The sequence below is a fragment of the Aspergillus brunneoviolaceus genome, assembly GCF_003184695.1.
Source record: "Aspergillus brunneoviolaceus CBS 621.78 unplaced genomic scaffold BO95scaffold_2, whole genome shotgun sequence".
In the NCBI taxonomy this organism is placed as follows: domain Eukaryota; kingdom Fungi; phylum Ascomycota; class Eurotiomycetes; order Eurotiales; family Aspergillaceae; genus Aspergillus; species Aspergillus brunneoviolaceus.
Window position 1 is genome coordinate 278448 of NW_020290732.1, and position 20975 is coordinate 299422.

Genomic DNA, 20975 nt, shown 5'->3' on the forward strand with positions numbered 1-20975 from the left:
TTTCTATTCTTCGACTATGCTATAACGAAATATGCAGGTACTGAGTGGCCAGGCTGAACCAGATACATTTATTCAAGCGGGACAACACTTCAATAGAAAATGACAGTAGGTCATGAATTCAGTTGATCTTAGGTCTTTCCTCCACATACGACTAGAACTGTCCAGTACAGCTATCTACTCCCGGCTGCACCATACAGCCCGAGAAACAATCAGCTACTGGAACAACTCCACACAATCAAAGATCTATACTCGTTAGCAAATCCCTCATCCAACACACAAACAAAAACTTACAAAGTTCGGACTCAAATACGTATCCCCTGAACTGCCAGAGATCACGTTGATCGTAATCTACCCATCACATTAGCAACATTAACCAACCCCACACAAGCCAACTTACCGTATTTGTTCCCGCGACGATCGTCCCCGACGGGATGGACACATCATACACCTCGCCCAATCCCCGGTACGCACCGCGGGTCACGCCCCGAGAGTCCAGGTTTGTCGGCGCGGCTGGTGCGCTTCCTGTGTAGCTGTTGATCTGTTTGCAAGTCAGCGACTGAAACAATTCCTAAGAGAAGGGGCAGTACCGTCGCCTGGGGTCGTCCACCGGCAAACGACAAGGTCGTCCCGATTCGCAGGGTCGCTGCGCCGGTCTGCGCGGATGTGGCGGTGAATTTGATGGTGACCGGGTTGTTGACGCTTTTGAACACGGCCATTGGGAAGTCAGTCAGAGCGGAACTGCCAACCGTATAGGTCAGTGGACCCCAGGAGGACATGCGCGAGTCGGAGGGGTGCATGCGGAGCTGGTTGGCTGCGTTGCGGAAACCGGTCGGTCTGTGAGGTTAGTACTGGCACGATGTCTGGTAGCCAGGGGATAGGTACGTACTGTCCGTCCCATTCACCAATCTTGAAAATGGTAGTGCCGGTCTTCACGGACCCCGAAATGTTCTTCGTTGTGGTTGATCCGGCGGACACGGTGACCGAGCTCGTGGCGACCGCGTACTCGCCTTGGTAGTAGACCATGGTATACGTTCCGGGCTTCATGGCGGGCGAGGTGAAGCTGCCGCTGGAGCTGGTATAAGTCCAGTACTGTGCCGCATCGTTGTACCTATCCTCATTAGCTGACGACCACACCGCAGGGAAAGGTGCGTACCAGTGAACCACCCAATCCATGCTCGAGTCTGCTCCGGATGCCGTGCCGGTCACTTTGCCTCGGCCTGAGGCGGCAACATAGCCTTTGATGTCAAGGTCGGCGAAGAATGAGGTATCGATGCTGGTGCTGGGGGTACCGCTGCGACTAAAGTACATCGAGTATGGGCCGTGGAGACCCATCCGGTAGGACTCGGTTTGAACGTGGCCGGAGTTCTAGACTATCAGAGATGATCTTCTATATTGGTGGGTTACTCACCATGTACCAGTAGAGGGCGTTGTAGCTCCCTCCGTTGTTCGAGTTGATATCCCTGTGTTGTCAGTTTCCTGTCATCTGACCCGGCTGGAGACATACCGGTGGAAAGGACCTCCGGAGGAGCTTTCGTATTGATTCAAGATCATGCAAACGCGGTGGGCATCCCCGGCAATGCCTGCAAGGTCAGTAATAGCCCAGGGCCGAGACGGTAGTACTTACAGTGTCGCTGATCGTCGATAAATCGCTCGCTCGAGTAGAACTTGCTGCGGGTTTCACTGCCGACCAAAAACTGTTTACGTCAGAGTCTTCCTCTGCAAAAGGTCAGAAAGTCACATACCACATCTGATCCCTCAATGGCAGTCCCGTCAGCGGTGGTGGAAACGTCGCCAAACGGCTCCTCGTTCGGTAGCACGACCGAATTCAGTCGAGCGATGAACCGCAGCTCGCCGATTGACGGCTCTGCCAGGTATCAGCCATCAACCACGCCTCAACGAGACAATCAACTAACCGGCAGTGATATATGTCGCCATGTGAATGATTGGGTCCCCATTATGCACCACCATGTACTGCGTCAAGGTGTCCGTCACACAGGTCACCTTGATATAGTCCCCGGACTGCGTGGCGGTCACCGTCGCAGAGCCCAGACCCGACCCAATGTGACTGCCCTGGCTGGAGTACTGCAGCTCCGTGCCATAGTGGATGATGGAGGTGATGTCGCAGCTGCTGCGGCTGACGGTGAACTTCAGCTGGTTTGGCGCGTTGGTGTCGATGACATAGGCGCTGGAGCTGGTGGTGATGCCAAAGGCCGCGTTGGCGACCTGGGCCGTGAAGGCCACGAACGACAGAAGCGAGGCTTTGAGCATTGTCCGGGTGTGCGCTGCGGTTAGTAGTGCTGCGTGGTCGTGGTATAAATACTATAGGCTGCCTGGGGTCCCCCTACTGCTCTCACTCAGGACAGCGCTCGGTCCCATGCCAAAGTCTTGGAATGACATCTGTTCCACCAATCTCAGGCACGCCGGGTGTTTGAGTGGTCAGAACAGTACAAGACTCCGTGTGTCCGTGTCGGGAGTGGAGGCAAGTGCCGCGCCAAGATGTCTTCAGGATTTAGTGTCGCATGGTGGAAACGGGGTGGAACGGGCTGCGGAGAGGTGAAACGTCGGTAGTTTGAGTTGTACGCGATGTGCGCGAGGTGTACGCTCCACTGGTGACTGCATTAGAGGATGTGAGATGCAATTCGAGCTGTGAGAGTCTGAAGAAAAGACGACCTACCTTTTACATTGCGCATTTTGTGAATTATGAGTTGTGATAATGTTCCATGTGGATGGTGGTTGGTAGGCTCGAGCGTCTGCCGATCCCTCCGCTCGGTTAGATTGAAGGGCCGTTCAGTGGTGGACGGACATTTGTCTTGGCTGATGGACGGAGCTTGCTCCGACGGATATTCTGGGCAAACATGACTCGTCGGGGTGTGGACTCATGGGTGATACTGATGTATCTCCACTGCTGGTGTGACAGGGGTGACAGGCGTTGGTGGGTCGGTTCGTGCCTCGAGACGGTGCCTTCGATAGTTCTTCCCTGACCCGGTTGCTGGAATGGTGGGTGTTAGCTAGAGTGCGTCTGTGCTGATGGCTTGCAGGAGAAACCTATCTCGACACCTGCGACCTTGATGTATCGTCGTAGTGGAGATCATGTCAGGAACGAGCGTTCGGCCAACAACGAAGCGATGGAGAAAATGGATGTATGTCTCCTTCTGTCGGCACGGCAGGTACGATGGAGATCCGTTGATTGCTTCTATAGGCAGGCCAGGTCATGTGAGCACGGCGGCAGTAGAGCCCCTCGCATTTCCTCATCTTTCACGGCATACGAGGAGTGCCTGAAAGAGGACGGTTGGGTTGCTACTAAGCTCGAAAGTAGATCGTCTTGCAATGCACTTTGATGTTTGGCTACTGACTGATGACAAAATAGAAGATAACCAAGGTCCGTCTCCCAATATGTCATCAGCAGACCTATATGTCTACCCGTGATTTCGAGTCATCTGACATCGAATATCGATCTGCTAGATGCTAGCTCATACCATGATCTACAACGGAGTCAGTTGCAATCATAGCGGGGATTTCTAGACCAGAACGTCGAGCCTGGCAGGACCAGACAACTACAAGCTTACTGCGTCCATGCACATCTTCCGTCCGCATTATTGCCCCAATACACCATACAGTTGGCATCTTACCATGCTGATCAACCTGCTATACCAGTTCGAATAGTGTTGCTCCCGCTCATCGAATGACGTCGGCACAGGATCATACCGGAAACCATCCAAAGACTTACACAGTGACTCACACATCTATGGAACCCATGTCCATGATATATAGTCCCTAGTACGGATAACTGGAAGTTCTGTCTACACCTCATCCGAACTGTGCTTCCAGACACATAGCAACATCCCAACATGGCACCGTAAGCCTTCATTCAAAGCCCTATTCCCGACGGCGCTTGTGGGCTGGAAGTTCTATTGGCAATAGGAACGATCACACCACGAAGTTAAAAGCAATCGCCAACAAGGCTGTCAAGCATCCAGACACTCCTGGAGCGCAAAAGAAAGAGCCTCCCCAAGGCAACACAAAAGAAGTTACCCCCAGCAGAACCATTGGGCAACCCCAGGCCAAGGACGCAGCCAAACCAACAGAGACACCGCAGTCCCAAGCACGCGTACGTGAACTGCGCACCGTACAACCTCTAAGCTAATGACAGGGCTAGCAGCACGCAGACGCAGTAGTACCTCCCGCTTCCAACCCTGCACCTTCCGAAGCACACTGGCATGGTATGTGTAATTCCCTGTGGAACAGAAATGGACCATGTATTGAGATTGACGAAGCGAACCCCCGCGCGTTCAAGTGCGCGCTATGTCGGCAGTGGCATACGGCGCGGTGCCCTTGGTTGAGGAACTATTAGATGAGCTATTGTTGGTTTGGTAGCAATGCTTAGGGTGCATAGCAATGCTTAGGGTGCATACATGGTTGAGATATGCTGAGCATAATTTCTGTAGCTACTTGCTGCTTTGTCCCAATGTCAGGAACTTCTTGAAGTCATTGCGGAGACCTCCATACCCCCTTGTAGTACTTAACGCAGTTCTACTATCTGATCACCCCTTCACGATAGACCCGCTCAGAATCGCTTACGCCATCGTAGAGCCGATACTCGAGGAAGGACCTCTACAGCCATAAACATGTCCGGCTCCCGCCACCCAAGGGCGCAAAAATGACCTTTGCCTGCTGCGGCTCGTCCAGCCACCGTCCAGGGGCTAATCTGTGATTTCAAGCCGTGACTAGAAGCCCTACGGTAGAGAGGCATGGTTCAGGGACTCAGCTTACTGACCAGGCTCAGCCCATACACTGACTTACCGTCTCGAAGCAAAGAGTAGGACTGGGTGGTACGGGGCTGTGGTGCCCCCACACATTGAAACCCGCCCCGGGAACGATCCGAGGCAGTCCCAGCGGCGCAGCACCGCACAATCGCCGCGCCTCGTTAATGACTGCATTGAGGTACGGCAACTCTTCCAGCTCGGAGTCCGTGAAAATCCAGCCGCAGGGCCGCCACCTTCTCCTCCAACCGCGACTCGATCTCGGGGTCTGCCATCACCGCCCACCTGAGGAAGATCATCGTCACGACCCCTATTATTCCAGAGCCCGCGGCAATCAACACAACGGACTCCAACAGCACTTCGCGGTCGGTCATTGTGTCGCCCTGCAAACCTGCAGAGATGTTCACCCTAGGCAGCTCTTTTTGCGAGGCCCGCTAGACCACTCCCAATCTTTTCTTCTCGATGTATATACTGGTCCGCACGAGTCAGAGGGTCAACCTAACCACAGGCGCAGGCTCCTAACGCACAGCAACAGGCGGGAAACCTCCCGCCGGAGCGCCCGAGCTTTGTTGACAAACTCCAACTCCTCGATGTGCTTGCTTTTTGGGACAGAAGTGGATGTTCTCAGCTGACATGAAGAACGGGGGCCCGGAGTCACCGAGTCGTCGGAAGGTGGTTCGAGATTCTCTGATCGCAAGTGTGCCCTCCCACAGCAACAAGGCAATGGGAAAGAAACACATAGCGAGGCGGGAGCATGATCCAGTGACAAGGGTTACATCTCAAGTTGGCATTTGACGTGGTAGGATGGGCTTGAATCGCCTTCTCATCGGTCTCCGGTTCAAGACGAAGCCTGGGTCAACGCACAGGCTGTAAATCATGGGTTCAATCTTCCCTCCACACTAAAATCGGCAGATGGACCCGGGTCAGTCCGTGTTCCCACTGGTTGAACCCATTGTGCCCCGAGCAACCCCTCATGTGGCAGAGTACGTACTGATTTGCCTGGTAATCAGGGTTTCTCCCATTTGCTTTGAAGGTTGGACTTCTTTCTGAGACCCCCTCCCCCTGCGCTTCCTAGAAGAGTGAAAGGGGCGGTCGGCCATTTATGACCCCAGTGCCGAGACCCGTCTTATGCGATGTACATCCTGCATCGGGTTGTGCCAAGTTGTGCCTCGTGGTTGGACTCCGAATGTCCCTCGAGGCGTGAGTGGATTGGAGAGCTATCAGGTTTTAATGAATACCTTCACCCATCTGGGATCATACCAAGCCGAGGCAGCAGGGTCTATAACACTCTGTACCTAGTCAATGGATGGCAGTGGGGTTACTTGTGTTACCAACGCCTCTGGCAAGTACATATCAGACAAGGGCTATCATACCGAATCAGAATCTCGCCTTTCTTAAGAGGATACAGATTGTGATTTGCGCTGCGGTGAATCTATAATGTATACATAATTGCGGCTCCAACAATCTGCTCATGGGGCCCGGGGCATAGGTGTGTTGCCCCAACAAACAGCAAGCCCGGATCGAAGATCTCTCCAAGGCTACTACGATGAAGAAAAGAGGCAGGCAGCAAAGCCGGTTTCCGAATTAGCCTAGCTGAGATGCACGTAAGGAGTAAGCCAGCATTAACATAAACCCTCAAGCCGGATCTTGTGCTCACCCAATCCAGGTCCTTTGGACAGCGGAGATCCACCTCCGCCCGCTCCTTCACCCCGGCCGGCGCCTGGAAAGTTCCCCGGTGCCCTGAAGGCACTCGAGGAAGACACGTTTGGTCAGACGGAAGACCTGGGACTTCCGTGCTACCCGGCTCTACACTGAGCCCAGGGGATTGGAAACCTCATCCCGTTGAACACGAGGTCAAGGGCATCGGACAAATTAAGCGTTGAGCAATACCTAGTCTCTAAATCTGCATCAGATTTGTATCCAAGTCCTTCTCGCCATGTCTACAAGATGCGGTTTTCTGTGCTCCCGGCTGCAGTTCTCATCCAATCAGCCCTTGCTGCGCAGTTCTTTCCTCACCACTTCCCCTCACGCGATGAGCACGCTGGGTATCACCGAGCTAGAACGTGAGATCTTTGCCGTTGTTGAGGGCAACCTTTCCTCCCCCCAGCGTCACGCCGACCCTCGGCTCCTTTGCCGTCTGGACGGGTCACCTCACCGGCAACGTCGTGATCTGGCGCCTCAACGCGACGACGGGCGAATGATCCGTGGCTCCGTCCCATACCTCAATGGTCCCAGCCGCCGGACAGCCCGTGAAGGTGGGGGTCAACGGCATAAAAGTGGGAGGAAATTACGTCTACTCCACGAGTTCTGGCCCGGAGGTATTTGCGCGCTTCCCGGTGGACAGCAACGCACGCAGCTGCCACGGGGCCGGTCGAGATCATCGGCCGTGGGTTCTTCTTCGACGGTTTTGCGCCAAGTGCGAATGGCACGGCGGATCTCACCACCAATCCGCCGAACGGAGTCATTGATATCTCACCGGAGGGAGGGACGTGTTCGGCTACTCGCGGGCAACCAGTTCATGCTTGCGGTTGGCGGGTCAACGGCTGCGGCCATCGATCAGGAGCGTTCGCTTCTCAATGTGGCGACGAGTGGTGCGCTGGAGCCCGCAAAGGTCGCAGCCATTTCTTTGTAGATGTTTCCTATGACGCTGCGCTGTATTCAGCTGTTTGGGTGGTTTAGAGGCGGAGGTTAGCTGCTTGGGAGACCCACGAAGGTGAATGTATAACACAACATGTCTGCATGATTTTTGAACTCCAGCTTTGACCAGGCACACCGAGTAAGATGACCACCCTAGACATTGGCGGTGGGAGGATCTCAGTCATGTGACCTACGGGCTCACCAAGGCGTAGACGTAGAGTTGAAAAGTTGCAAGTCGGCCAGAGCCCATCGAAAGTGGGAGCCATTGACAAGTTAAGGGAATCCAGCGATACCCCCGCACGCTTCCCTCGATTTTGTGTTCCGGAACGGAGCCACAGTGGGTCTCTTGTGGGTCTAGTACGGAAGACCTGGCTGAATCCACAGAGCAATAATGACACCAAAAACAAACCGCGCCCAAGACAAGCCGGGGGGGGAAGCGGATCCGACTCCTCATGTAGCGCAAGATGATAGATTTAACAGTGCAGCCACCGATATGGGTAGGGGGACAGACAGGCTATAAAGCACTCGAGATCATGGTCTGGAGATTGGATGAATGCCACCCATCCCCAGGACTGTTCCGCCCATCATGAGCAACATCTACGGCATCCGCACCCCGCACAGCAAGGTCGCCTTTGTGACCGGGGCCAACGGTATCAGCGGCAGTGCCATTGTTGAGCATCTGATCAAGCAATCGGCCAGCGAGTGGTGAGTCTTTTGGTCTATCTGAACCCAACATCTACCTCAATCCCCCATCGATGGAATAGTGTCCACTCACCACTACCCCAGGTCTGCGATCATCATTACCTCGAGAAGCCCGATCAAGGCTGTATACACCGACCCAAGAGTGCGGTTCATCGCCATCGACTTTCTCGAGCCGGCCGAGGCCATCGCCGAGAAGATCCAAGGATTGTGCGCGGATGTGACCCATGCCTTTTTCACAGCCTACATCCACAACAACGACTTTTCGCAATTGCACCAAAAGAATGGCCCTCTGTTCCGCCACTTCGTCGAAGCAGTGGACCTGGCCTGTCCCAAGTTGCAGCGCGTAGTGTTGCAAACTGGAGGCAAGGTGAGCACGGGTTTGCCCTAATTCCCACTCCCCCCCTCCGGAACGAGACTCTGACCGTCGGCAGCACTACGGGTTTCAATTCAGGGATTTCACCACGCCCTTTCTGGAAGATATGCCTCGCTACGAGGGCCCCGAAAATATCTTCTACTACGAACAAGAAGACGACCTGTTTGCGGTCCAGAAACGCCGAAACACCTGGAGTTACAACATCATCCGTCCCATGGCCATCATCGGCTACAGCTGCCAATGTACGCAGACCGGGCCCGCCCGCCACGCGTTCCCGGAGTCTCAACGCTAACCATTCTGCAGATCTGGGAATCAACGAATCCCTGCCCCTGGCCCAGTACTTCCTGATCTGCCGGGAGCTCGGCGAGGCTCCGCGCTGGCCCGATTCTCTGGAAAGCTATCACCGCGTCGAGAAGCAGTCGTCCGCCATGGGGATTGCCAACCTGACGGTCTGGGCAGCCACGGACCCTGACTGCAAGGACGAGGCCTTCAACCACGACGATGGGGATGTGATCGTGTGGAAATTTCTCTGGCATCTGCTGGCCAAATACTTCCGGGTCTCGATGGATAAGTTCGAGGCCCCGACGGCGGCGACCCGGCCATTTGACCTAGGTGAGTGGGCGCAGGACAAGAAGGCGGTATGGGAGTGCATCGTCGCCAAGTATGGGGGCGACCCGGAGGCATTCCAGATAGATGCCTTTAGGCTTATGAACTGGTACATCACGCCCGCGGCGAACCCGGCACCAGTCATGGGCACCGTCGTCAAGGCGCGTCGGTTTGGCTGGGTGCACAGCGATGACACCTATCAATCGTGGCTGAACACCATGCGTGCCTACGAAAATGCCGGTGTTTTGCCCACTCTGCCCTTATGTTCTTGAGTGGCGGCGTAGCGCGGAAGACCTGGCATTCACCACGTCGGGGATACATGGGCAAGGGTACATAGGCAAGGGAACATAGGCAACGGGCGTTAGCATGAGAGCAGATGATATAAGTTTGAGCAAGGGTTGATTGTTCCAAAACGAGAACGAGAGGTCAGCAAAGCGCGGTTTTCCCGCTGGATATGGATAAATGCCGGCTTTGCCACTGGATCTTTTTCATCTCAGCCAGCTGCGTATTCTAGCCATTCAAGATTACATGCCAGCATCATTCAGCCAGAGGGGTTTCCAGTATAGGATCCACCCTTTTACGAGTATCGCGAGAATGCCTGTCCCAGTGAAGTTCAAAATGGGCCAGGCACCGAGAAAATGTCACGTGTACGTAAGGGATTGTGCTGGCGGGGACTGGATCAGACCGACGCCTTGGCTGGACAATCGCTTGGGCCTCGTATGTAAGCGGCACTCGGAACCTGGTGGTCCGACAGTATGGAGACCAGCCTCGGAGGTCCCTCAAGGGCAGTCTGGTAGGGCTCTTCACCCGCCGGAATCTACAGCTTCCTCTGCGGGGCAAGCCACGAACCGCCCAAACACGGCCATAGCAGCATACGGCCTGCACATAGCCTGCACACGAAGACAGCCTGCAGTCTCCATGGGAGAAAATTTACCGCGATGCGCGTTTCCGTCTCCCTTCTCACCGGGCTCTTCCCCCCTTGGCGCAGCAGCCAAAGAAACTTGTCAAAACAGTGGCCAGCTCAGGGAACAAGCACGAGTCTAAGGTCTACCGGCTTGCTGAGACTATCTAGATACCATAACACAGAGCGGGTCTGTGATTCCCGAGACAGTGTTTCTCATTCAGAAAAGGAAAAAGATCCACATCACATAATTCATTAAAGCGAGAGGGCCACCAGGTCTACTCTGCTTGTTCGTCCTCCAATTTGCACATGAGCTCGCATTGATAGCCCTGGTCACGACCGGCACGACAGCGTGGACATTCTCTCCCATGTGGAAATGAACAGCAGATGCAGAGAATACTTCAGACCGTCGGGTATCCTCTGCTCCAGATGGGCGCGGGCTTGCTCCGCGGATGCCTGGGAGGGCCTCCAGCCCAGTTCTCCGGTCAGCCGGTAGATGTGAGTATCAACCACAAAACGCTGGCGCTGCAGCGTCAAGGCAAGCACGCAGCTGGCGGTTATGGGACCGACCCCATAATAAGAGAGGAGTTCCTGCATCGCCTCCGAGTCTGTTGCACGGAACAGAGGATTCAGCGTAATATTCCTGATGCTTGCTCCAGACCTGCTGTAGGATCTTCAAGATCATGCGCGATTTCCGCTCGTGCAGGCCGCCACAGGCCAGGGTCTCTCGAAGCTTGGACTCGCCGCCCTCGGCGATGGCGGAAAAGTTCCTCCAGGACCCGTAGACCTTATCCAAGCCATGCACCTGGCGGATTGCGTTCCGCTCGTTGGTTGCTTGGCACAAGACACCGTAGATGAGACCGTGGAGAACGTCCGGGAACTGGCTGGGGGCGGCCATCAAGACCGTCGGCGTCTAATACCTCGCTGGAGAGCGGATCGCGGGGACCGTGCAGCTTGGTCAGGATGCGGTTGACGCGGTAACACTCTTCCGGCGAGGGCTCACTGAAATCGGGGTAGGGGGACTCGGAGGCATATCGGCGGAAGTGATTCCATTTCTTTTGTGCGCGTTGTTGGGCGGCAGTGGGATTTTGGTCCGCCGAGGCTGATGAGGTTCGGAGTATGGCCCGGGTCGTGGTTGTGGTCGTGCTGTGGCTCCGACCCGCTCGGTGAGCTTGTCGACGGAGAACCGGCGCCATGGCTAACATCCAGCAACATCCAGCTCCCTCCCGGAGATCATGAATCACAGAAGACGAAGGGAGCGAGCAGGGGAGTAGTCGGCCCTCTTGTAAGGTCCTTCCAAGGTTTCCAAGTCGTCTCGAAGCTGGCAACCCACAACAAATCTCACTGCACAGCCCGCTTCGGGTTATCATCCTGATTGACTAGGGTGTCTTCTACGCCCAGTGCAAGAGAGTATACCGCTTGGTCTGTCGCCTATAATTCCGCTAGCCGTACAGGAATATGGTTACCCTGGAAAAGCCAACTTGAGAGGGGCCAGAGAGGGGCCAGTCTTATTCTGCCTCCTTTTCCTGTCCTGTTCTGGCAGTGCAGCGACGCCGCCGCCTGCCTGCGCCGGGTTGAAGGGCTTTCTCGTGATCTGCGACCGCAGCTGCTTGCAGACGGCACTCAGCGGCGTGGATTGATGCGTTGATGGGAACGCCACAAAAAAAAAAAAAAAAAAAGCAACTTCGGGAAGAACGCAAAATTTTCAAAGTTACGCTACTATAATATAGTGAATTGCTTCTAAACTCCGGGGTGGTGGCTCGCTCGGCTGACGAATCCGATAGCGAGTTAGGTTATTCTACGGAGCACGCCGTAGTATAGGAACGGAACAGAGCGGACCAAGACAGCGGACCGCGGTCATCGACTACCGCTACCACTGCTTCCCATTGTTCATAGAAACACCCCCGGCAACAAGATCTTAGGGCCAGTTGGCTTTGAAGCCTAGTCTCCTCTATGCAAGAGTTCATTACGTGTATATTTCCCCCTCACCATCCAGTCATTGACGTCATGATGTCAAGAACGATGCCAAAACTAGTAAGCCACGGCGAGCTCACTATCCACATATACGATTGTCTGGAAGGCTAGAGCACCAGATTTAACTCTGCGGATAGATCTCCCGCACCGCACTCGGGAATCCATGCCAACAAAAATGTCAGTACCCCCCGAAGCCTACTTTGAGACCCAAGCACGATTGACGACCTGGACCGACGAGCTTGAATTCCTGGGGTATATTCTATGCGAGCTGATTGATGCCGATGGATTGAATGAGAGAGGATACCGATGCCACCAGGCAGCCGACTTACCAGCTATAATCGACATTATTCGGTTGCAGTTGAAAGATTCCAATGGCAGGCTCGCCACGGTCATGGGGGAAGATCAATTGGAAGCCCTCCGTCGATTGATGACACAGGCGAAGCGAATCCGAAACAATATGGCGCATCATACCACTCAGAATGAGCAAGAGCTGGGAAACTACGAGGAAACGAAGCGGAGCTTGTGTGATTTGTTCGAGTACACTATCAAGGCAGTCGCATCGGAGCGTGGAATAAGCCAGGTTTGCTGCCCTCTCGAAACATACGTCGACACTGGGCTAATAGCGTACTCGGTAGATCACTTGGTCTCCGTGCTATCACATTTGCCAAACGTACATCGAAGAAAGAGGGCCTCTGAAAGTCACGATTCCGCTGAACGAGGAATCTTTGCTATCTCTTCGCCAAAGAGCTCTTCAAGATCACGACATCAGCCAGAAAGGGTTGCTTTATCGCCGTCCGAAACGCAAGGCAAACGAAGAGAGCCGCAAAAAGCAGCGAGATGACTATGAAGCTGCCGTCACCAGACGGAGGCAGAAGCAAGAGCGAGATCTGGCTATGCGATCCAGCCATCTGACTCGGAAGCTGCAAAAACTGGAACAAAGATTCCGCATGTCCCGGGAGCTTCGTTCCGCCCAAATAAACGTGCTAGCAGATCGCATGAGAGCAGAACAAGAAACGTTCCATCGACAGCGAGAAGAGATCCTTCAAAGTGGGCTGTTGCAGCCCGCCGGCCACGAGCCAATTTTGTTGATAACAATATTTCTGGCGGTCAGCTCCCCGCTCTGGATACCTGGTGCGCTCCTCTACCACATGTACAACAGATTCTCTGTCTAGCCACATACACGCCAACTTGATGTTCAGCCGCAAGGCCAAGTTTCTCACATCTTGTGATATCGATTCCAATCTCCTCAACACATTGGCAACCTGCAATCCCTGTATTGAAGTTTTGAACGGTAGTCTAATTAGCGGAATCGGAAGATAGTAATCAGCATCTGAAATATCTGTTTATTACAGCTATGTCAGATTCGGTTGGTTGTAAGGCTTTGTTTCGGAAAGCGGAGGAAGAAAGAAAGAAAGAAACTTGAATACGAAAGGAGGTAGAAGAAGACATTGAGGGAGTAAGCCAAAGAAAAGAGAAGGCAGGAGATATTAGTCTGTGCTACTATGCTAGGAAAATATCCTTGCTCTATGGAGGATACCTTAATCTATGGAGGATAAACCCGCATACCCCCTCCCCAACAAATAAAAGCGAACATGACTCTATACAACTCCGCCAGGAAAATCCCCCCTTCAAACCCCCAACCTCACCCATTCACCCTCCTCACAACCACCCAAGCAGCGCCGACCCCGACCAGCCCCCAAACCCACTTCCACGCACTCCACCGCCCCTCCTCACGACCACCACCAACACTCCCATGCACCAACCGGCCCTGCACCCAAACCGCCCTGACGTTGCGATCATCCCCGCTCCACACCCACTTATGCACCTTCTCCACCCAGCTCTCCTCGCCAAACACATCGACATTACTGCCGACCCCGTCCGGCCCCCACAGCCCCGCCGGCTGGAACCGCCCCAGCCGAATCAACTGCGCATCCCAGGCCATGCCCAGCTCGAACCCGCCGATCAGATCGGGCAGATCGACTACGGCGGCGCCGCCGCGCGTGGCGAGGTACAGCGCCTCCTCGACGGAGACGACCCCATCCTCGCCCTTTCCGTCTTCCTCTTCCTTGGGGTACTTCAGGAACGGCAGCAACCGCGACACCAAACAGGCCTGCCGCACGCCCTCCAGCAGCCCCACACTATACCCGCCGCTCACATCGCTGCCCAGCCCCACGACCACCCCGCCCCTCCGCAGCCACCGGACCGGACAGATCCCCGACCCCAGCGCCGAGTTGCTCGCGGGACAGTGGCTGACCTTGGCGCCGCGGGCGGCGACGAGCGACCGCTCCGCCGGGGAGAAGTGCACCGCGTGCGCCAGAATGGTGCGGGGCGTGAGCAAGCCCGCCGCATCGTACACGGCAGCGTAATGCGCGCAGGCCGGGAATTGCTGGCGGACGAGGGCGATCTCGTTGACGTTCTCGGCGATGTGCGTCTGGATGTGCAGCGGGGGGGTGTGTTGCCTGGCGAGGGCGGCGAGCCCCGCGAGAGAGGGCGGGGTGCAGGAGGGGGCGAAGCGCGGGGTGAGGATGGGTTTGACGAGGGATTCTTTGGTGGAGGGGGCGAGGGAGTGGATGTGCGCGATGACGGCCTCGGTGTCGCGGAGGCTGGCCTCGGGGGACTCGTCGATCAGCGTGCTCGGGCATGTCGACGGGTTGTCCATGCAGACGCGGCCGATCAGGGCGCGCTGGCCGCGCTGGTGCGCGAGGCTGGCCAGGAGGTTCGTCGCGGGCACGTGGATCGTCGCGTAGTAGGCGGCGGTCGTCGTGCCGTGGCTCAGCGTCCGCGCGATGACCTGCGAGTAGGCGCGGTAGGCCGTGGGCGGGGGCAGGCCCGGCAGCGCAGCCGGGCTGGCGAAGGAGGCTTCCATCGGGAACGTGTAGGTCTGCAGCCAGTCGAGGAGGGTCGCGCTGCCGAAGAGCCCCGTGTTGGGGTACTGCGGGGCGTGGATGTGGGTGTCTGCCTTGTTGTTAGTCCGGTGTGCAGGCTGGGAAGGCGGTCCCGCAGGCTTCCCGGGGGAGAACCCCCGGACCCCCCTTTCTTTCAGCTTCCCAGCAACACTCGACCAGAAGTCCCAGAATGCGGGTTACCAGGAAGCTGAAAGAAAGGGGGGTCCGGGGGTTCTCCCCCGGGAAGTCTCCATCTGGGACTGGGAATGATGCTTACGAGGGGTGGGGGTGGGGGTGGGGGTGGGGGTGGCATACCGATAAAGCCCGGGAAGAAGAACTCGTTCTGGTCTTCGCGAGCGCGCACAAGTTCCACGCGCACGCAGCTGCGACTGCCTGCGCCGGCGAGCACCCACCCGTGCCGCTTGAGCAGGGTCTGCAGGTCGGACTCGGAGGCGACGCTCCAGTCGAAGCCCTTGATCTTGCCGTCGGCGGCGGACACCCAGAGGGCGCCGCGGGTGATGGCGAGCTCATGTCTGTCGTCCGGGGAGGAGGTGCGGGGGAGTTGGATGAAGGTGCCCACGTAGAGGGTGTACATTGGGGATACCATTTTCGACAGCGAGTGCGATTCAAGGAACCAGCCGGTGGTGCTCGGGAGTGAAGCAGAGAACCCTCTTGCTAACGCGCAGATACCGGAGAAGACGATCGGGATATGTTCTGTTCTGGTATCAGCCGAGTTCGCAACCACCAGAATAACAGATATGCAAACCAAGCACCCGGACAGGTGTTCAACTCACCGCACCGTCGTCCCAAATCCACAAACCTACGTTCTGCACTCTGCAAGGGCGCAATCCAAACTAATCCCTCAGCAGCCAGGCAACTCACCACTTGGAACAAAGCCAGTCCAACGGAAAGCCAAACCGAGCAAATCGCAAAAAAGCGAAGCAGAGGAGTCCAGACGGGGATGGACGGTGGATCTTAAAGGGCGATGTTCATCGGAAGTCGCTAATCTCCGCCAATGGAGCCCGCCTGCCCCGGCCTCGGAATCCGGCCGGCTCCGGTACAGTAGATTACCTTTTCGGGTTTAGTCGGGCTGCTGCTTGGAGCTGAGCTGATAAGATAAGGCTTCGTGCGGGGTGCCTGAGGCTGGCTGGCAGCTGACCAGGATCAACTTCACTTAGTCCACTTAGTCCACTTAGTCCGGGGAGGGACTACGATAAGGCGTGCAATCATATTCATTGCGTGTGAAGTTAGTAACTGACTACTAAGTTAAACTACCTATCGCAAGGTAAGGTGTGGTCGGTGCCGGACCCTGCCTAGGTACATAGTATTTACTTCCCCAACTGCACTGCAGTGACCACACACACTCCACCCGATCACCAACTCAAAGCGTATACCTAAAATCCTCCGCCCCCTCGATAACCCTCTGCCCGCGCTCTGCCTCGGCATTCGACTTCCGGAACCACCAACTCAGCGCCCCCACAATCACCAGGATCAAAATATTGCACCTACCCACAAAAGATCAGTGAAGGCCATCGACGAAGCAGAAGGGAAAACTCACGCGATCGTAGTCCACATGCCCGGCCGATACCCCGGGGCATCCTCCGACCGAAACACCAGACTGCTCACGATGCCGCCGATGCCCCCGAAGCCCACCAGGGTGGCGCTGGACAGCGCGCGCGTCCACTGGCCGCGCACGTTGTTGGCCTGGTAGGCCATGACGGCGGGGATGTTGGAGTTGGCGCCGGCGACGCTGAAGAAGACGCCGACGTAGCGGGCGGCGTTGCCGTGCGCGAAGCCCATGATCGGGAGGCCGATGATGCAGAGCAGGGCGTTGAAGACCACGATGGCGCCGCGCACGCGGTACTTGTCGCCGACCCAGGCGCCGCCGAACATGATGATGCCGGCGAAGACGTAGGGGGGTGCGGCGAGGCACTGCGCCGCGCCGATGCTGAAGCCCATGCCTTGCTGCAGGATGATGGGAAGGAAGTAGGCGATGGCGTAGGTGACGGTTGTGGTGCAGCTGGAGGCTGTTAGCCTGGTCTCAAAGAGAAGCAATGGCCGTGGGGAATTGAGGGCGTACAAGAAAATCATCGCGAACCCCCAGATCTTGAGATCCAGAGCGGGAGACAAGAACCGCTTCAGCGAGAAGGGCTCTTCGTTGCCATCCGACCGATCGCGGTTGATGCGCCGGACGATGAAGGAGCTTTCCTTCTCGGTCAGGAAGCGCCAGGACTTGTGGGCTCGGTCGGGGAAGTCGACCAGGAAGATCAGAGTGAGGACCCCGATGACCGCGGTAATCTACAGCTGCATCAGAAACCAGCCAGTCGCCAACTGCATGCCCCAGGTATACGTACGACACCTTCCATGATGAAGATCCATCGCCAGCCGCGCAAGCCCTGAAGCCCTTCCATCTGCATCAGCCCGAACGCGAGGATTCCGGCCAGAGCAGAGGCGACGCAGCCGATGAGGTAGAAGATGGAGAAGCGCTTCTGCACGTCGACTGCGCCGTCGTCAGCACAAACCCACACTCCTCAAAAAGAAACATAGATCTTACACCTCGTGTACCAACTGGAAAGTAGATACACACAGCCCGGGAAATACCCTGCCATCGTCAGCACCATCCTCACCCCTCCCCGAGGGAAAACCCAAAACCCCCACTCACCAGCCTCCAAAATCCCCAAGAGGAACCGACAAGCAACCATCTGCTTCCAATTCTTCGTAAACCCCATTCCCTAAAACGCCAACAACCATCAGAAACTGCACCTTCAATCAAATCCAAACAACACACAAAGAATAACTCACCACCAGAATCGCCCCCCAAGAGATGACAATACTGCCCAGAAAGATCGTCGGCCCAAACTTGCGAGTGACCACCGTCATCGGCGGCTGGAAGATCACGTAGGGAACAAAGAAAATGAGCACGATCACCGACTAAGTCAGCGGGGTGTTAGCACAAGCACAAGCACAAGCACATCAACCAAACCAACCCCACTAGCCACCAGCCACAGGGTCAGGAAACACCCACATAGCGTGTCCCAACCGTCAACTGCAGGTCTTTCGTCATGCTAGGACAGGGGCACAATCAGTCAGTACACAGGCACTGCACGACGGTGGACACAAAGCCAATCATCAACGCACCCCGCGACAGCAGCCATGCTCAAATTCGTCCGATCCATCAGGGAAATACAATACGCCAGACCGGTGATGGTTACCAGCCGGCGGTCGATCCGGTGGATGATCTTGCGCTGCTCCGCGTAGGAGTACTCCTCGTCGTGGTCGACATCGTGGGGGCTGGGGTTGGCCTGCGTGATGTCCTCGATGCGGTCCACGCTGGCCCCGCCTTTCTCGCTGCTGGGAGGGGACATGACGGGCGTGTGCAGAGGTGTGAGAGAAACCAAAAAAAAAAAAAAAGGAAACTCGATCTTCAAAAGCGACTATCGATGGAAAGCCCAACTTGTCAAGACCAAGAAAGAAAAAGCAATGAGAAGGGATTTTAGGAAAAGCAGGGGGTAGCTGTCGGTCGATTGGGGGGGTTGTGAATCGTAGTTATATGTCGCACAAAGATAAGAAGGAAGAAAGCCTAGCAGAGCAGAACAAGTCAACTAGTCAACGAGTCAACCGGAAATCCACCCCTTCCCCCCCTCCCTCTCTTCTTCCTCTGTCATTCTCCACCCACGCAGCTACATGACGAAGTCGACTCCCTCCATTGTCTCCCCTTCACAGACCACACAGATGCAGATTCGCTCAGCTGATGGCGTCGTTGCCAAACAAGAAACTTAGTTTCGCGGGACCTTGAGGAGCAATGAATCCAATAACCGCTCAACGAGTCAACAAGTTACCTCGGCCTGGGGAAGCAAAGGGAAGGAGAAAAGACAGACAATGGTCCGGGGAAGCTGGCGGGGGGGGGTTCCCCACAAAAACTGGAGCAAGACCTGTCGACAACCTTCCCCTCCCCGGATTTGGGCGATGTGGAGGCAGGGAGAAAGAATGCGGGGGTTTGTGGGAAGAATCATGGATGGTCCCTTGGCAGTTCCCTTGGCAGCCAGACCAAGAGCGGATACGAACAACTGACTCTTTGCCATGGCCTGGCGTGGCGACCAAAGGGTCTGGCCGGAATCGTGTGGTGTATCTGCAAGGAGCTGCTGGTCGGGCTGGGTTCCAGCTCATTCAAGCAAATCAAAATTCCATGCCCTATATAAACTGAAACACTAAACTACCTATTGCTATGCACAGATCATTCGTTATTCTTCCGAGTCGGAAACACAAAAAAACGCCTCATCCACCGAACCACCGGGCCACACCCACACGCATATAGCAATAAAAATGTACACGATCACCCCTAGAACCATATTCTAGAGTGTTTATCTGTGCGCTTGTCGGGTTCAGCTCCGTTCCCCCTCGAACCTCGGCACAACAGACTATCTAGTAGACCCATACACATCCTCTTCGCTCTCTTCCGGGATCAACCATTGCCGCTCGCCACTCTCCTCCATGTCCCGCTGCTCCTCCTTCATGTGCCGTCCGGCCAGGTAGACAAAGGCCACCAGGGCCGTCCCCACGACGAATCCAGCGCCCGCGAAGAAAATGTTGATGGGGATGGGGTTGCCATCAAAAGGCCCATGGGTGAGGGCATCGAGGCCATACTGGGAGAAATTGACGAGCCCCGAGAAGCAGATGATAGTCCCGTAGACGCGCCCGAAGGTGGCGAACCCAAACACCTTGGTGGCGTAATCCCTGCGAATCACAAATTCAGAACCCATCAGCATATCTTCCGATCCAACGTCAATATCCGAGACAAGAAACTTACGACATCGCCGAGTAGTAGAGTGGCCGCAGCAACACGAACAGGGTCACGGTCACATAGCCCGTCCACAGGACAGGAATGGAGTTGAGGATGCCAATCACGGTCGTGAGCGCGACGATGATGCCGAGGATGGAGGGCACGCTGAGGTTGTCGAGCAGCATCCCGATGAAGGGCGTGGAGACAACTCCGCCCACCGGCAAGGCCACGTCGAAGAAGCTGTTGATCTGGGCCGCCAACGGGGCGGACTGCAACATGTACTCGTACTGCGCGTAGATGGTCGCGATAAAGTAGTTCATCCGCAGCATCTGCAGCACCGTCATCAGGGTGATGAGGACAAACCACGGGGTCAGCATCTGCCTGTGCGCCGGCTGGCCATGCAGCGCGCCCCAGACCGCGCTTGTCGCCTGGCGCTCTTCTTCGTGGTGCTCACGCTGCAGCCGCTCGTCGCGATCGCCCAGCACCTCGTCAATCTTGTGGATCTTGTTGAGGCGGCGCTTGGCACGCTCCCGGCGGATCCGCAGTAGCTCCGAGTCACTCTCGATGTCGTCATCCGAGTCGTGCACGTCGCGGGTCGCGTCCTCCGCCTTTTCGATTCTAATCTCTAACTGATGCGCGCTCTGATAGTCGCGGGCGGGCATGATAGTGATAAGGGCGATTAATATAAGCACGGGGACCAGCAGGTACCCCGTAAAGAATGCCTGGGGGGTGAAGGACCGGTCGGTGGCGTCATACGCCAGACGGTAGAATAGATATACAGCTGCCGATGCATCGAAGGCGCCGGTGACCAGGGCCACAATGGTTCCTGCATACTTGGGAAACGCATTGGCGATCTGAAACGAAGGCACGAAGATGAAAGTCCCGCCCAGGGCGAGGAAGAAGTTCGCGACGATGTACCCGTCGAACCCGGGCTCCGAGAACGAATATGCCATCAACACACAGCCGATGGACAGAAGTACGCAGCCCGCGAAGCCACAGACGCGCGAACCATAGCGATCCAGGATGGTTCCGACCGGCAAGGCAGACACGTTGGCTGTGATCGAACTCACGGTGAAGAAGAAGTTGAGTCTGCTCGAGTCAGCGGATATGATCCTTCCAAGGGGGCGAATTTGGTGGAACGGGCCAGACGCACCTGAGATCCTGTTCCACACACACATCGACACCGTCGCGCAGTTCTTCGTCAGTGCACAGATCCCGGTATACTCCCTCCGCGATCAAGACCGGCTTGAGCGCTGCGAATCCGAAGACAATGCCTGCAGCGAACCAACATGCCAAAATCGTGACGGCAACCTGGGCTAGACGGAGTCAACAGGGAGATTCGCGCGAGCGCAAAAAA

The 20975-nt window shown here is 56.0% G+C and overlaps 10 protein-coding genes across 10 annotated transcripts in view; 4 read left to right on the top strand and 6 right to left on the bottom strand.

The window, feature by feature from the left end:
* Positions 1 to 111: 111 nt before the first annotated feature.
* rglA (putative rhamnogalacturonase B) lies at positions 112 to 2710 on the bottom strand. The gene is made up of 12 exons (XM_025583904.1): positions 2675 to 2710; positions 1914 to 2613; positions 1743 to 1864; positions 1625 to 1694; positions 1505 to 1580; positions 1409 to 1460; positions 1154 to 1365; positions 887 to 1108; positions 588 to 834; positions 398 to 538; positions 292 to 348; positions 112 to 243 (listed from the first exon to the last, which is right to left on the bottom strand). Exons 2-12 carry the CDS (start codon positions 2266 to 2268, stop codon positions 214 to 216), a joined length of 1584 nt encoding a protein of 527 aa, XP_025447611.1. The 5' UTR covers positions 2269 to 2613; positions 2675 to 2710; the 3' UTR covers positions 112 to 213.
* Positions 2711 to 3848: 1138 nt separating this feature from the next.
* On the top strand, positions 3849 to 4340 carry BO95DRAFT_426911 (uncharacterized protein; the record flags this gene model as incomplete). The annotated part of the gene is made up of 4 exons (XM_025584770.1): positions 3849 to 3856; positions 3922 to 4108; positions 4160 to 4220; positions 4246 to 4340. 4 exons carry the CDS (start codon positions 3849 to 3851, stop codon positions 4338 to 4340), a joined length of 351 nt encoding a protein of 116 aa, XP_025447612.1.
* Positions 4341 to 4564: 224 nt separating this feature from the next.
* Positions 4565 to 5134, bottom strand: BO95DRAFT_458445 (uncharacterized protein; the record flags this gene model as incomplete). Its single annotated transcript, XM_025588546.1, has 3 exons — positions 4565 to 4733; positions 4801 to 4931; positions 4997 to 5134. The coding sequence occupies 3 exons, from the start codon at positions 5132 to 5134 to the stop codon at positions 4565 to 4567; spliced, it is 438 nt and encodes a 145-aa protein (XP_025447613.1).
* A 1562-nt stretch (positions 5135 to 6696) lies between these two features.
* Positions 6697 to 7653, top strand: BO95DRAFT_492179 (uncharacterized protein; the record flags this gene model as incomplete). Its single annotated transcript, XM_025590684.1, has 1 exon — positions 6697 to 7653. The coding sequence occupies one exon, from the start codon at positions 6697 to 6699 to the stop codon at positions 7390 to 7392; it is 696 nt and encodes a 231-aa protein (XP_025447614.1). The 3' UTR covers positions 7393 to 7653.
* Positions 7654 to 7975: 322 nt separating this feature from the next.
* BO95DRAFT_492181 (SDR family oxidoreductase) lies at positions 7976 to 9350 on the top strand (the record flags this gene model as incomplete). Its single annotated transcript, XM_025590685.1, has 4 exons — positions 7976 to 8102; positions 8184 to 8466; positions 8531 to 8714; positions 8776 to 9350. The coding sequence occupies exons 1-4, from the start codon at positions 7984 to 7986 to the stop codon at positions 9348 to 9350; spliced, it is 1161 nt and encodes a 386-aa protein (XP_025447615.1). The 5' UTR covers positions 7976 to 7983.
* A 962-nt stretch (positions 9351 to 10312) lies between these two features.
* BO95DRAFT_458449 (endonuclease III domain-containing protein) lies at positions 10313 to 11175 on the bottom strand (the record flags this gene model as incomplete). The annotated part of the gene is made up of 3 exons (XM_025588547.1): positions 10313 to 10570; positions 10641 to 10859; positions 10900 to 11175. 3 exons carry the CDS (start codon positions 11173 to 11175, stop codon positions 10313 to 10315), a joined length of 753 nt encoding a protein of 250 aa, XP_025447616.1.
* A 953-nt stretch (positions 11176 to 12128) lies between these two features.
* Positions 12129 to 13125, top strand: BO95DRAFT_458450 (uncharacterized protein; the record flags this gene model as incomplete). The annotated part of the gene is made up of 2 exons (XM_025588548.1): positions 12129 to 12533; positions 12589 to 13125. The coding sequence occupies 2 exons, from the start codon at positions 12129 to 12131 to the stop codon at positions 13123 to 13125; spliced, it is 942 nt and encodes a 313-aa protein (XP_025447617.1).
* A 424-nt stretch (positions 13126 to 13549) lies between these two features.
* On the bottom strand, positions 13550 to 15760 carry BO95DRAFT_437903 (chlorohydrolase family protein). The gene is made up of 3 exons (XM_025585383.1): positions 15605 to 15760; positions 15154 to 15552; positions 13550 to 14908 (listed from the first exon to the last, which is right to left on the bottom strand). The coding sequence occupies exons 2-3, from the start codon at positions 15443 to 15445 to the stop codon at positions 13596 to 13598; spliced, it is 1605 nt and encodes a 534-aa protein (XP_025447618.1). The 5' UTR covers positions 15446 to 15552; positions 15605 to 15760; the 3' UTR covers positions 13550 to 13595.
* A 319-nt stretch (positions 15761 to 16079) lies between these two features.
* Positions 16080 to 18269, bottom strand: BO95DRAFT_469917 (putative phthalate transporter). Its single transcript, XM_025589478.1, has 9 exons — positions 17977 to 18269; positions 17864 to 17903; positions 17641 to 17769; positions 17501 to 17570; positions 17393 to 17440; positions 17193 to 17338; positions 16919 to 17136; positions 16397 to 16858; positions 16080 to 16343 (listed from the first exon to the last, which is right to left on the bottom strand). Exons 1-9 carry the CDS (start codon positions 18201 to 18203, stop codon positions 16220 to 16222), a joined length of 1464 nt encoding a protein of 487 aa, XP_025447619.1. The 5' UTR covers positions 18204 to 18269; the 3' UTR covers positions 16080 to 16219.
* Positions 18270 to 19008: 739 nt separating this feature from the next.
* BO95DRAFT_510201 (putative MFS transporter) overlaps positions 19009 to 20975 on the bottom strand; it is a 2455-nt gene continuing 488 nt past the window's right edge. The window contains exons 2-4 of the mRNA XM_025591330.1: positions 20772 to 20934; positions 19646 to 20707; positions 19009 to 19572 (exon numbers count right to left, since the gene is read on the bottom strand). Coding sequence (XP_025447620.1) covers positions 19257 to 19572; positions 19646 to 20707; positions 20772 to 20934 — 1541 coding nt within the window. The 3' untranslated portion in view covers positions 19009 to 19256. The remainder of the gene's footprint in view (positions 19573 to 19645; positions 20708 to 20771; positions 20935 to 20975) is intronic.

Bases quoted from the DNA above. Each gene is read 5' to 3' on its own strand.
- rglA (XM_025583904.1), bottom strand. From the start codon at position 2,268: ATGCTCAAAGCCTCGCTTCTGTCGTTCGTGGCCTTCACGGCCCAGGTC. The intron at 1,109-1,153 runs GTACGCACCTTT...TAATGAGGATAG, and splicing joins ATGGATTGGGTGGTTCACTG to GTACAACGATGCGGCACAGT. The intron at 244-291 runs GTAAGTTTTTGT...TAACGAGTATAG, and splicing joins CGTATTTGAGTCCGAACTTT to ATCTTTGATTGTGTGGAGTT.
- BO95DRAFT_437903 (XM_025585383.1), bottom strand. From the start codon at position 15,445: ATGGTATCCCCAATGTACACCCTCTACGTGGGCACCTTCATCCAACTC. The intron at 14,909-15,153 runs GTATGCCACCCC...ACAACAAGGCAG, and splicing joins CTTCTTCCCGGGCTTTATCG to ACACCCACATCCACGCCCCG.
- BO95DRAFT_469917 (XM_025589478.1), bottom strand. From the start codon at position 18,203: ATGTCCCCTCCCAGCAGCGAGAAAGGCGGGGCCAGCGTGGACCGCATC. The intron at 17,770-17,863 runs GTGGGTGTTTCC...CCGCTGACTTAG, and splicing joins TGACGGTTGGGACACGCTAT to TCGGTGATCGTGCTCATTTT. The intron at 17,571-17,640 runs GTGAGTTATTCT...TTGGCGTTTTAG, and splicing joins CTTGGGGGGCGATTCTGGTG to GGAATGGGGTTTACGAAGAA.